The sequence below is a fragment of the Manduca sexta genome, chromosome 19, assembly GCF_014839805.1.
Source record: "Manduca sexta isolate Smith_Timp_Sample1 chromosome 19, JHU_Msex_v1.0, whole genome shotgun sequence".
NCBI classification, from domain to species: Eukaryota; Metazoa; Arthropoda; class Insecta; order Lepidoptera; family Sphingidae; genus Manduca; species Manduca sexta.
In genome coordinates, this window is record NC_051133.1 from 8,261,658 (window position 1) to 8,275,012 (window position 13,355).

Here is a 13,355-nt window from a genome sequence, read left to right on the forward strand (position 1 = left end):
AATAAGTCCACACATGTATTGTTAAAATAATTCAACAACTACTGGATGCAATGAATTTTCTTTCTCAGATGCTCATACACAATGAAGGCGAGACCATATCAAGTATTGTTGCACGATATTGCAACAAAGAAGAACACCATAATACATTTGCCTACAGGTTTGAATACATTTATTATTTTTTTGTGTCATGTATGTTTATAAACATTAATATGCAGACTAATAGTTCAAATCTCATACATTGCTTTGTTGTTGATAAAATTAAAAAAAATTACACATTATTTCAAATGTAGTCAACTTTAAAAACATGTATTAATTATGTGAATAATTTCTTCAAGTTAAAATCTATTTAATGTAAGACTAGAGCATCTTGAATCTGACGCATTGGTTGTGCAAGATTGATGTCTAGAGTAAGTAGAATGGTAGTCCAATATATAATAGTCATATTTCTTATTCATTAAATCTCAAGAGACAGTTGTAGAAATTATAAATGATTAAGAAAAGCTTGGAACTGTGTGTTGTTAACAACGGCGATCATTACCTAATGTTAAAAAATACACTATAAATAATCAGAATATTTTAACAAAATTATTATTTTCAGGGTCTGGGAAAACATTCATAGCATGTGAACTTATAAAGAAATTTCGAGATGATTTACAGAAGCCTTGGGGTAAGGGTGGAAAGCGGACATTTTTTATTGTCAACACAGTCCCGCTGGTCATACAACAGGTAAGACAACAAGAAAAAAAAGTTTGGCAGTATACTTTACTCTTTTTATCATGCATTTGTTTTTTCTGCCTCTGTTGGTTTAGTGTTATTAAGCTTAATTTTTAGGATAGACATATATTAGGATTTAAACTAATACTTGAAACACAAGATAAGAAAAGGTGTGGATTGTTGTTGAATAAAATCATTGTATTTATTAAAAAAAAAATTGTGTTGTTGCCCTGGTTAGCTACCTCTTAGTTAATATGGTAATTCCAGTTAATAAAAAAGTATGTATTTTATATGTAACATGGTGACAATATAAATTAATCATAAATATAATTTATTTTTGAAACAAAATATAAACAATCGCACTTTAAAAAAAAACTAAACCCTTTCCATGAAGTTAGCAATTCCTTTTTAAAATTGTGTATTGGGGTTGAGCACGTAGTAGGAATATCTCGCTATCTCGTTCTTACGCTTGCATCGTTGTCGTATAACGTCGCGCCTAAGTGGCGCATCCCTTTCTTGGTACATTACAAAATGTATTTTGGGATTACAATCAGAAATTACTCGCTAAAACTAATCCCAAAATTCGATTGACGATTACAATACAATTTGTAATTTGTAATTGGATTAAAAATTACATTTGTGATCCTAATTGGTAATCGATTACTTTTTTGATTACAATTACATTTGATGATCTAATTACAAAAGCAATCAATTACGCCACTACATTGACCGGAATAAATATCTATGTAAATGATTGTTTTTTTTTTGTTCGAAATCCGAATGGTTATTTGTATTGGAAAAGATCGTTTTGTTCTTTAGCCGGATGTTTCTAATCGTTGTATTACAAAATAGAACACCTAATTTTCTAGTGGCACACTGTAATAAATACTACAAAGTAGTATCGAATAATAGTTATCTAAAGAGTTAAGGTCCTAAATATTGATTAAAATCATCGTAGTATGCCAAAATGTGCACTTAAAGAACTCTATATGGACCTCACAATATAAATCCGTATCTTCAAAATTGTTCAAAATCCTAAAAATATGCCTTAAAACCATGCCATCTAAATATACCTAAAAACATAAATAACTAAACAAACGTATGTATACATTAAGTTCACCGTATAATGAGCGCTCCCGTGTACAATGAATCACGAAGCGATAGCGGCTACCGTTGTTATTGCATGAGAGAAAAAGACAGAGATACTTAACACTTGTTTATGATAACAAGTTTGTACTAGTGTCACTGTTACATCTACCTTCAATGTTTACGGCCGTCCTGAACGTTACTGCAAGTCTGCACGTCACTAACTGTAGGTTAGTTAAGAGTAGCACCTCACCTATTGTTTTTATTGACTAAAGGATGGACACGTGGTGTAGACTGTAATGAGGCGAGTGAGTGATGCGACTGACACTGTATTCTTTTTCGAGCATAGGTTCGGCACCATCGGCATATCGGCACTGAAACATCTCCAGTGTTAAGTAAATGTAGATATCAATTCAATACATCCAAGAATCATATTTGTACACAAACATAATATTTCGTCTCAGATTTGGAATAGAACCCACGGCTAGCCTATGCCGCCTGGCATCGCCTGCTCATTACTCCTGCGCCACGTTTAGTGAAAATGGACTCAGTGACGTTTCCCTTGAACATAATAAGTATAGGATGTTTTCTCACTAACCAAAATTCTTGGAAATAATGTTTGCGAGAATATTCACAACAATAGATAGTACAAAATTGGCGCGGAAGCCACTTAGGGAGGTCGTCCACTTCGACTTTTTGCAGCAATGGAATAGCAATTGAACAATACACATTATACAACATACAATAACAGATACTACCTTATGTACTTTCCTGTATGTACATGATGAAAATGTGATACTCCTGATAATATCGTAATAAATATCTACTGTACTCTTCTGCGTAAGGCACTAGTCATCAAATCTTTCCAATGAAAAATGCTGTAACACAAATTATTTTTGTAGAAAAAGTTTATTGAAAACTTGTGTCCCGTTGGCGAAGTTGGGTCCTATAGCAGTGAAAATAACGTCGACTATTGGAATAAAGCGAAATGGGAAGAGGAATTAATTTCACACCAGGTAATGATAGAGGACGCTGTGACATCAGTTGCGTTTACGTAAAATAATTATGTAGAAAGTACTTCATATATAAATAATGCAATTAAACTAAAATTTATTTTTGTAGGTGCTTGTTATGACGTGTCAAATCTTACTCGACATGCTCACACATGTGTATATAAAAATTGAAGATATAAACCTTTTGATTTTTGATGAATGTCACCACGCCGTTGAAGATCATCCGATGAGGCTGGTGATGAAGCATTTTGAGGATTGTCCAACGGACAAGCAACCTCGAGTTTTGGGTATTTTTTTAATTTATTTAAAATTTTGTTTGTCTTTAACTTTATGATAGGTGTTAAGTGCCGTGCTAAAACAATTAATCACTATTCATGTGTGTTCTGTCCCGCTCTCATGTCCGAATGAAGTCCGAATACCAATTCAGCTTCACTCGCCGACTGCGTCAAAATGAGCGCTACGAGCGTGCGGTTAACACGACAGGTGTTCGCGCATCGGCTATATAAAACACGTATTAAGTGTTATGCCGCACTATTCTATCGCTACTTTTAACAGAATAAGTTTTTCCAAGCCCATATCGACATTCTTTTACAACACGCTTGGATTTGGGTTGCAATCGATATATTAACATCTTAAGTACCATTTATTCATAAAATAAATCAGACTCAAAATCATCTCGTGTCTCACTTCATCTTGCCATAAACTTATGGAAAAGTGGTGATCCCGACGTGCCTTTGAGAAATTCCGCCAAAGCATTCTCGAGGCCACGACGCTTACGCACCCAATCTCGCCGAGCTGTTAATTTATCTACTCTCGCACTACAATTTACTTTGTAACAAGAAAATAGAGAACAAGGCACAGTCAACTTGCAAGTCAACCAGCAGCCAGTAAGAAACTTTGGAGATAGCAGCTAAGCACCACCATTTTATCCCGTATTCCGAAGTTTTGGAGGGATCAACCCAGATTATGGTTTACGCAACTAGAAGCTATAGTTGCACCACAGAAACAAGGGGACGACTACAAGTAATATACCGTTATAGCTAAACTAGCAAAAGAAGAAATACTGCAGGTTAGTGACCTCGTTACCTGCCCGTCGTCAACAGAGAAGTATAAGGCCATCAAAGAACCCCTAATCGATTGCTACGAGGAATCAGATCCACGTCAACTTCAAAAAATATTGTCTGAAATGGACCTCGGCGATCAAATGCCGTCACATCTTCTACGCAAATGCAAGTCTTGAGTAAAGGAAAAATCGGCAATGAAACCATCAGACTTCTGTGGTTGAGGCTTTTACCACCATCAGTGACTACAGTCCTAGCAGTGACAGAGGACATAGATACCAACAAGATGAGTCAGATCGCTGACAAGATATTGACAAATTTGAAAATTACGGAGGTGTCAGCTGTAAGCGAAAACGAAAACAAAACAGACAATGGCACAATGCAATGCATATTAGCACAGTTAGTAGAAATGCAGTTGGAACTAAGTACAATTCAACGAGATCGCAGAAACTATCGACGCAGCACTCAAAGTTGTTATAATCATCAGCATTCCCCATCGGGGTCACCACTTTGCCATAAGTTTATGGCAAGATGAAATGAGACACGAGATGATTTTTGGTCTGATGTATTTCTAATTATACGTGAAATTATGTGCGTCATGGTCGCTACATATTGATATATGTCTTTATGAATTATGATTTTTAGGGTTGACAGCAACATTATTGAATGCGAATGTATCAATAGGCAAAGTGGAGACCACACTTCGCGTACTTGAAACTACATTTCATGCTTCTATTGCAACTGTCAACGAACTCGGCGAAGTTTTAAGGTAACTAAATTATCTACATTATATGTATTATTTTATTTTCAAATTTAGTTTGCGTTAATCTACCCGCAAAGTGTAGTTTCACATCTCGAGATGTATCTGATTTGTAATTTAGATATCGCATAAGTACGGAGCGAGGTCGGTATGCGCTGCTAAATTGCCAAGGGTTAAAAATTATTATGGTGACAGAACCCTTAAGAAGCGTATTCCATACCTCCTAAATAAGTTGCCAATGCTTATTAGGACTGAGTCGAATGAAGGCAAGTTTGACAGATTATTAAAAATGTATTTTTTCAATAACTTACATAGCATTTATTAGGTACTATTATTGTACGTACATTGATTTGAAAGCATGATAATGTTAGTAATAAGTTAGAGGCCCGTTATGTTCCTGCAGAGAAACTACGCAAGTAGTTTTATAGGGCATTGTACTAGTACATAAGAACCTAAAATTGTATTTACTTATAACAATAAATAAATAATTAGTAAAAAAAATGTGCAAATCCATAATTCCATTACGTAAGAAGGATATAACATGCATTCAACGTGTAAGTTGTATGCTGTTAGTTTTATTTTGAAAGCATAAGTGATGTCACATAATATGCATATAACTGCATTCAAGTATTTACACAATAGTAGCAGATTTCTATTTTAAGATAATTTTAATATGTTACTCATAATAATACTTCGGAACAGGGGCCTTATTCTCTATCCCGCACGTTATTTTAACCGTGCGTAACAAGCACGTAACACAACGCGTCATGTTTAGGACTATAGAAATTTTGCTTACAGAATAACATTCCACGCTCATTTCTCGAAGATAACATGACACGGCCACGTTACGCGTTTACACTATCATACAGAATAAGGGCTCAGTGCTGTACCACTGCCTCAATACAACTACTTTTCTATGTAAACGCCCTCTATACTTGAGGTTAAAATGCCTTCCTAGTTCATTGTTGCTCACCCGCTTTGTTATGGAGGGAAATGGACAAATAGTTCCAACTCCACCCCATCTTTCTATTTGATTAATTTCTTTGCGGGATAAAGACAAGTTCCTTGAGATTCGGCGAGCTTCACCGCTCGGTGTCATTAAATGCGTGCCGCTACTGATCTTGCCTGCCTCGGTGGCGAAGTTGTATTGCATGTCCGGTACAATAGCGCTCTGAGGTCCTGGGTTCGAATCCCGGGTCGGGCAACGTGATATTTGGATTTTTCTGCTCAGTATCAGCCCGGAGTCTGGAATTTGTGCCCGATATGGCGATAGGCTCGCCGTCTATCACACGGAACGGGACGGAACATACTTGGCGAAAAGTGGGTGCCCTAGTTGCGCCTCTGCATACCCCTTCGGGGATAAATGCGTGATGTTATATTATGTATGCTACTGATCTTGGTTTACAGGTGTTGTAGTGGTGGGTGTGAGAGCGGGAAGGTCCCAATACAACTACCAAGGCAGTCATTATTACAATGTAATATCAATGTACTAATCATATTCCAGTTACTCAACAAATCCAACAGAACAATTGCAGTATTACAACAAACCGGTGTTGACCGCCGCCGCCATCGACGCTATAACAAAACTACAGAAGTTGATAGACATGGTAATGTCTGTTAAACTACCACGCACTAAACCCAATTTAAAACTACAACCAGGGCAGGAGGATATTACGTCAGATCCAAAAAAGGCAAGTTATAAATTATTTTTTACTTTTACATATCTCGCAATAAACAAGAGTTTTAACCGTATTATTTGGAAATGTCGTTTATATATTTTTTTTATTCTAAATAATAAAATCAGACGATAATCTGCGAACGCCTGTTATAAGGGAAAAATCTATCTTATTTTATTAAACTAAATGAAACATATTGAATATTAACCACAAAGAAATTAATACAAATTACTTAACACGTAACCAAAAATGTTACCAACATCTAAATGATTAACTAACGTATTTTTTTAGACGGTGAAAGCCGTAAAAAACATGATAACTTCAATGATAATGTTCATACAAGAGCTAGGGGCGTACGGTGGGTCTGTTGGTATACTCGCCTATGTGATCTTACTAGAAAGACTCAAAAGGAAGGTGTCCGTTAAGGAGGAGGAGCTTTTTTACAAAATCGTCATCACACATTCAAATGAGTGAGTTATGAGTCATTTATTTATGCGTAGTTCTTGGGCTAAGGTTTGATAATATACTTAAATGCTTCGCTTATTAAAAATTGGCGGCCCCCCTCGCCTCTGCTGGATTCAACGCGAATACATACTACCTATGAAATTTATGCTTTCCCAATGACCAATATTTGCGATTTGGTCAACCTCTCCACCCCTAAGTTAGAAGCTGGCTACGTCCATGGTACTGTGTAGTAATTTCGTTCCGTGAAATTTTCTACGTACAATGTATAATATATTATTACTATTTGCAATTGGGATTTGTTCAAATATAAAATTTTCTATCTTTTATTTTATACAGAGCACGAATGATACTATTAAAACACATGGAAAATGAAACAGGCTATGAAAAAATTGAGAAGCATTCATCTCAAAAGTTTTTACAATTACTCAGGATTTTGAAAGAATATAACCCCGATGTCATAAATCAACCTGGAGGTAAATAGTTGTTTTGTGTCATTCACAATCTTTCAACACATTACAGAAACACTCATAAAGCAACAAATACCTAATATTTATTGTAAATATCTACGTATTGGATACTTCCATGATTATATTATAGTAATTGCTTGCGGTTCTGCCCGCGTGAAAAATTATTCCGGGATACATATTTTCAATATAGATAAAAAGAAACCCGTAGCACTCGGGAGTAATGTCCTATGAAAAAAAAATCCAAATTCGGTTTAGTAATTACTAAGGTTAACGTGTTCAAACAAACAAATAAAATTTTCAGCTTTATGTATTAGGGTAAATATACGCATTATAAAACTTCAAAATAGGGCCTCTTTTAGTCTTGCCTTTTTCTAGATTGCAACATATTTTTTAGCATAACCTTTCTTCCTGTTCGTCCATCTTCCCAACTGCAATTTAAACAGTACACTTTATTGAATGAATCGTTCCTAGCCAAATTTCTGCCACGGCGGCCATTTTCAACAGAGATCAGCCAGATACGCAGGAGATATAGTGCACAAGTGTGTGCGCAATACACAACGCACTCTCTGTTCCTTCACCCTCATAGTCGGTATAACAGCAATCCGGCATAACCGGAGAGAGATCAGGCGCAGGACCAACGGCTTTACGTGCTTACCGAGGCATGAGGGTATCTCACTGCTTACTTCCTGACTCCAAACTGCGACTGAGTAATTTTTCAGATGGAAAATGTTTCCAAATATTTGTTGCTGTGGTTGTGACAAGTTCATTTTGCTTTCACCTTGCGTATTAATCTTCCCAAGTTATAATTTAACTTTCACGCAATAAGAGATAATCATTTTTATTACATTGGCGGCGTTATGTCGACGTGGGCTGATATTGACATATAATTTTCTTTGTTACTTATAGCCTATTTAACTATTACTTTTGTTTTTTGTTTATCCTTTGTGCCCGCATTTAATAACTTATTATATTAATCCAAAGATCAAGAAGAAAGAAGATATTTAAATTAACTTTATTACTATACAGAAAACTTCCCAGTTTTCTTTAATTGTTTTTATATATCGCTGGCTCACTATTACTATGTACCATGTTATTTTTTATTGATGTTGGAACAAAGCAATTTAAAATTTTCATGTTGAAAAATTAGAAACAATTATTCATGGCTCCCTCTCTATTTATCTTTCGGGTTTATTGAAAACTTTGATTGAAAGACATAGAATAATCCTTTATATATTATAAACTGAAGTTATATTTAAAAACATTTGTCTGTATGTCTGTCTGAACGCGATAAACTCAAAAACTACGAAACGGATTATAAGGGAACAGATGATAACCCACAAATGCTATATTTATCGCTCAATGTCTTTTGCGAGTGCTTGTTTAACTCCTTTTGTGTAATAGCTTAACAATATGTTTCAGTATTGCTGAAAATAAACCAATCTAAGAAGCCGCTTAGTGCGATAATTTTCGCCCAACAGAGGTTTACCGCCAAAATCTTATTCAACCTACTGAAGGACGTAAAAGAAGCGAATCCAAAGGATTTTGGGTTTTTGAAACACGACTTTATTGTTGGTTTCAATATTGACCCTACTAAGAGCACTCGAGAGCAGCATTACCTTAAGAAATCCAGTGAAAAGGCGCTTCTGATGTTTGGAAATAAGTAAGTTTATTGTTTGCCAAATAAATTTAAATTTATTTTCATAATTTGTTTTATAATTAGAGAACGGGATGCTTAATCGATCCGTTTTTATCTATGTAAATAGAGGTTATTCGAAGATTTCCGTTTTTTATGACTTAAAGTTATATTTAACCCTATTTTTAGAGAACTTAACTGTGTGATATCGACAAGCGTGCTAGAAGAAGGTGTGGACATACAACAATGCTTATTGGTGGTGAGATATGACGTACCAGTGGAATATCGATCCTACATACAGAGCAAAGGTAAGAGAATAGCATGATCATTTAAGAAGTTCTGTATATTGACACTATTTGCCGTTATCAATTGAGATTTGTCAATATTTAGTTTTCCAACATAATTCGACGCCAAAAAGTATATGTCCAAAAACTATATATAATTATTGAAGTGTTCAAAATTCCTACATACCGTTTATAAATTTTTAAACAAATTCACCCACTATTTAAAAAAGAAACACAGCTTTACAAATTTTGCATTATTTTTCCCAGTTGCATAAAACAGTTTATTAACCCACTAGATTCATTAAATAACCCCCAACCTATAAATTATAAATGTTTTCAGGACGATGCAGAAGCAGTGATTCCAATTATGTTTTATTAGTCGACGCGGAGAATAAGGACCAGTTTTTAAAGAATTATTGTAACTTCCAACGCATCGAACATCACATTTGTAAAGTAAGCTTACAAATATATTATATATTATATAGATAGATATTTCTGTGTGTTGCTGCTAATATAGAAAATATTATCACCGAGCAGCTTGTTTACGTAATTATTTCCACAATGCAATCATATTATTTATGTCTTGTAAAATATATATTTAATATTTCTGATTAAATATTTGATTTTTTTTTCAGTTATTAGTTGGCAACACTGATGAACGAGAAGCACCGTCAGTGGATGAAATACAGGAGAATTTCTATGATGATGACGAAATACCGCCGTACGTCACCGCGAATGGCAGTAAGTAATATTTATAAATATTTATTATATTTCCTTAATATTGTTATATAACTTATAGTGTAGATATTACTGCAAGTTTGTGTGCACCACAAGTAGACTGACTGACACTGACCGGAAGTACATAGATTTAATTCCAAAGTCAACAATTATTTTGTAAAGGTTTTCTAACACAATTTTTCTGAAATTTGGAATTCCAAATGAAAATAAAGTCAGGCAACACAATACACAATGTACTTTATACAATCCCGTTATTGAACATTGGAGCTAGATGAGTGTAGGTAGTCATCCATCTTTAATTTATTGTAGATATTTATAGCGATGGTCACTTTCCATCAGGTGAACCACCAATGAATAATGGTTGATTCCTATTTAAACGATCTTGAATATTAGATACGTAGCGAAAGTGGACCAATAAAATTACGAGTTAGAGATGGTTACAAATGAGTTATTTTAATTGGTTTATGCTTACCGTTAACGAGTATTTGGCGGTTGAGTTAGTGTTTAGGAATGTTTTGTTGTGTTGGGTTGGAATGGGTTACTTTTCCTCATAAAAAAAACATAATTTCTTTTAAGACCGGCTGTCGTCCGTATCCGCTATAAGTCTGTTGCACCGCTACTGTAACAACTTACCCCACGATTACTTCACATCGATCTCCCCGATGTGGTACCAGGAGAACGTTAAAGACCAGAAAGGCATCGTCATGCCCGTAGTCACGGTCATCATGCCTATTGGATGTCCCATTAAAGAAGAAATAAAGGTAAGACTATAATTAGTTTTTTTTATCCTATCTTATTTATTCATAGACAGGGTAACCGCGGAATGCGAGTGTTTTTTTCTTGTGTACCGGACACCACAGTCAATATCGGGGGATACCTGCGAATGGGATACAGGAATTACAGGCTTAGCGACTGTATGGACCTCGAGGAGCGTTGGGAGGGGATATCTATGGGAAGAGAAGGGACCCTCTTAGGATGGGCGGAAAGAGGCCAGAAAATGTTCGCGAGCTCTCATAGGCCCCACTGTGTAGTTACTACCATGAAGTATACACACTAGACTGCGTGTCTAGGGCTGCGGCAAATGCCCCCCGTGCATCGGCGTTCATTCCGCGTGGCGACCAAGAATTGCCTCGATTTAGGGGGTTGAATGCGACTGTTTGGTATGAATCAGTACGCAAATGTCTTCCCTGGGGACCATAGCTGCTTTTCAGTCAAATAAATATACTTGCTGTGCCAGGCAAAAAAAAATGTATTAAAATTTCTACATATTTTATTGTAATGAAAATCTACTAGCTTGCTATTAAATATAAGTTGAGTTTGGAGTGAGGTTGATCTTTGATTGATGAAACAAACTTTTTCTTGACAAATTTTTCATCTACAAGTTATGTCTAAAATCAGACTTACAAGAGACTCGACGAATTTCATTGCTCGGTGTCGTAAAATGCGTGCTACTACGCACGTTTCGCACGTAACATTTACATACGTTTTCAATAAACGATCCCAATCTCTGTCTTTCATCCGATTCCGAACACGAACCAATCAAAATAACTCATTTGTAAGCATGTCAAAAAAAGCTTTATTCTGATTGGTCCATTTTTGAGATAGATCGAAAAAAAGGATTGGGATCGTTTATTGAAAATTGTTGTTAGTGAATAAATTATATATTATGTAATCCCGGATTTTGGCTGCCGTGCTGAAAATCGATGCCTGGTAAAGTTTAATGATATTGGGATTTGTTGCTCAATATCAGCTCGGAGTTATAATTGAACGTATATACGCAAAAAGGATTCAGCCCACAAAATGACACTTTTAAAGTTGTGAAGATTGAAGTTTAAAACGTGATTTTTCTCATTGATATTCTATTTTATATTTTGTTAATAAAAAGTTCAAATTAACATTAACTAAGATGTTTTTATTAATGGAAAATATAGATCTTATAGACTAGAACTCGTTTGGCATACTCGGCTCATTTTCGACCATACTGTGGGTTGGATTGTTTTTGCGTATCTACTTCCAATTGATTAATAATAATAAACTCACCCACCTTTACATGGGATCGGAAGTAGCTGACGGAAAATGTGTATGATACCACCTTCGCCTACCCTTGAAATGGATAAAGACGTGATGCTATGGATGCATGTATAACTTTCAGGGCGATCCGTTGCCGAATAAAGAATTAGCGAAGCGATCTGCAGCGCTGAACGCTTGCATCAAGCTTCATAAGGCGGGCGAATTAGATTATGCGACACTATTGCCTCATGAATATGCGTAAGTATACATTTATGGTCAACAACTTGCTTTAACTTTCAGCTTTTATATGTCACACGGAGATGGAGACATACCATCACAGTTATGATAGATAGCGCCATATAAAGCCTCCAGGATTGTGTAGTCTCAGCCAGATCCTTTTACGATATAAGTTTAGGTTTATTGTAATGAATAAAAAACAGGTTGCTTCATCCCTACAGTCTACATCGGGGGAATATGCGAATGGGACACTGGAATCTCCCGGCTTAGCAACTGCAGGGGCCCGAATATTTTTGGGAGGAAAGTGAGGGGAAGGATAGGAACTCTAACTCTCTGAACTCTAATAAGGCGGAAGGAGGGGAAATTTTCGCGGGAGCCCGTATAGGCTTCAATGTGAATTACCAACTATCTTGTACACATACTGTGTCTAGGGCCACGACAAATGTCCTCCGTGCGTAGACGTGTATTCGGTGTGGACACAGAGCGTACAAGAATTGCCTCGGGGGGGTTGTGCCTCGGCTTGATGCTAATTCCACATATATGAATTTACAAACTACGTATTGAATACTATGAGTTATGGAGGCTTCGTGCCAAGAGAGCTGGTTATGTTAGATTACGACATAGATATTCCTCAACATAATTTTGCTGTAATTTCAACGTAATAAACAGTGGGAATTGATGATACTCATTCCTTTTTTTTCCAGCTCCGTTAATTATGACAGTGAAGATATAAGCTTTTGTTTCCCTAACTGGCCGGCAGATGGCGGTGACAAAACTAGTGAATCACTTATTGCTGGTACAAAAAAATACACAAGAAAATATAAAATTCAGGTAAAAAAAAAATTGGCGAACTTTGGCGGACACACTGCCGTATATAAACATAAACATTTTGTGTAGCACTACATATAATACTTAAACAAAAAAAACTTCCAGTTTCCATCATGCCTTAACGCAGTTTCCGAGCCGTGCTATTATTTGCACATTATAGAGACGGCCACTATGTTTGAGAAACCAAAGGAGTCGCGCGACCGCGCTTTGTACGACTTCCTACAAAGCGATGATGGTTTCGGCATTCTAACGCAGAGTAAGTTGCCGAAACTATGCAATTTTCCGGCTTTCACGAAGGTCGGCGAAGCAAAAATATCCGTGGACGTTAATTATGCTGTCATAAAACTGGACAAGAAGTTATTCGACATCGTAAAACGGTACGT

General features: G+C 36.0%; 1 protein-coding gene across 1 annotated transcript in view; it reads left to right on the forward strand.

The window, feature by feature from the left end:
* LOC115442691 (endoribonuclease Dicer) overlaps positions 1-13,355 on the forward strand; it is a 47,594-nt gene that overhangs the window by 554 nt on the left and 33,685 nt on the right. Inside the window, exons 2-17 of the mRNA XM_037440382.1 lie at positions 69-157; positions 599-726; positions 2,703-2,816; positions 2,923-3,100; positions 4,520-4,643; positions 6,139-6,325; positions 6,602-6,780; positions 7,112-7,248; positions 8,662-8,902; positions 9,065-9,183; positions 9,500-9,612; positions 9,795-9,900; positions 10,474-10,658; positions 12,050-12,165; positions 12,849-12,975; positions 13,078-13,349. Coding sequence (XP_037296279.1) covers positions 82-157; positions 599-726; positions 2,703-2,816; positions 2,923-3,100; positions 4,520-4,643; positions 6,139-6,325; positions 6,602-6,780; positions 7,112-7,248; positions 8,662-8,902; positions 9,065-9,183; positions 9,500-9,612; positions 9,795-9,900; positions 10,474-10,658; positions 12,050-12,165; positions 12,849-12,975; positions 13,078-13,349 — 2,402 coding nt within the window. The 5' untranslated portion in view covers positions 69-81. The remainder of the gene's footprint in view (positions 1-68; positions 158-598; positions 727-2,702; positions 2,817-2,922; positions 3,101-4,519; positions 4,644-6,138; positions 6,326-6,601; positions 6,781-7,111; positions 7,249-8,661; positions 8,903-9,064; positions 9,184-9,499; positions 9,613-9,794; positions 9,901-10,473; positions 10,659-12,049; positions 12,166-12,848; positions 12,976-13,077; positions 13,350-13,355) is intronic.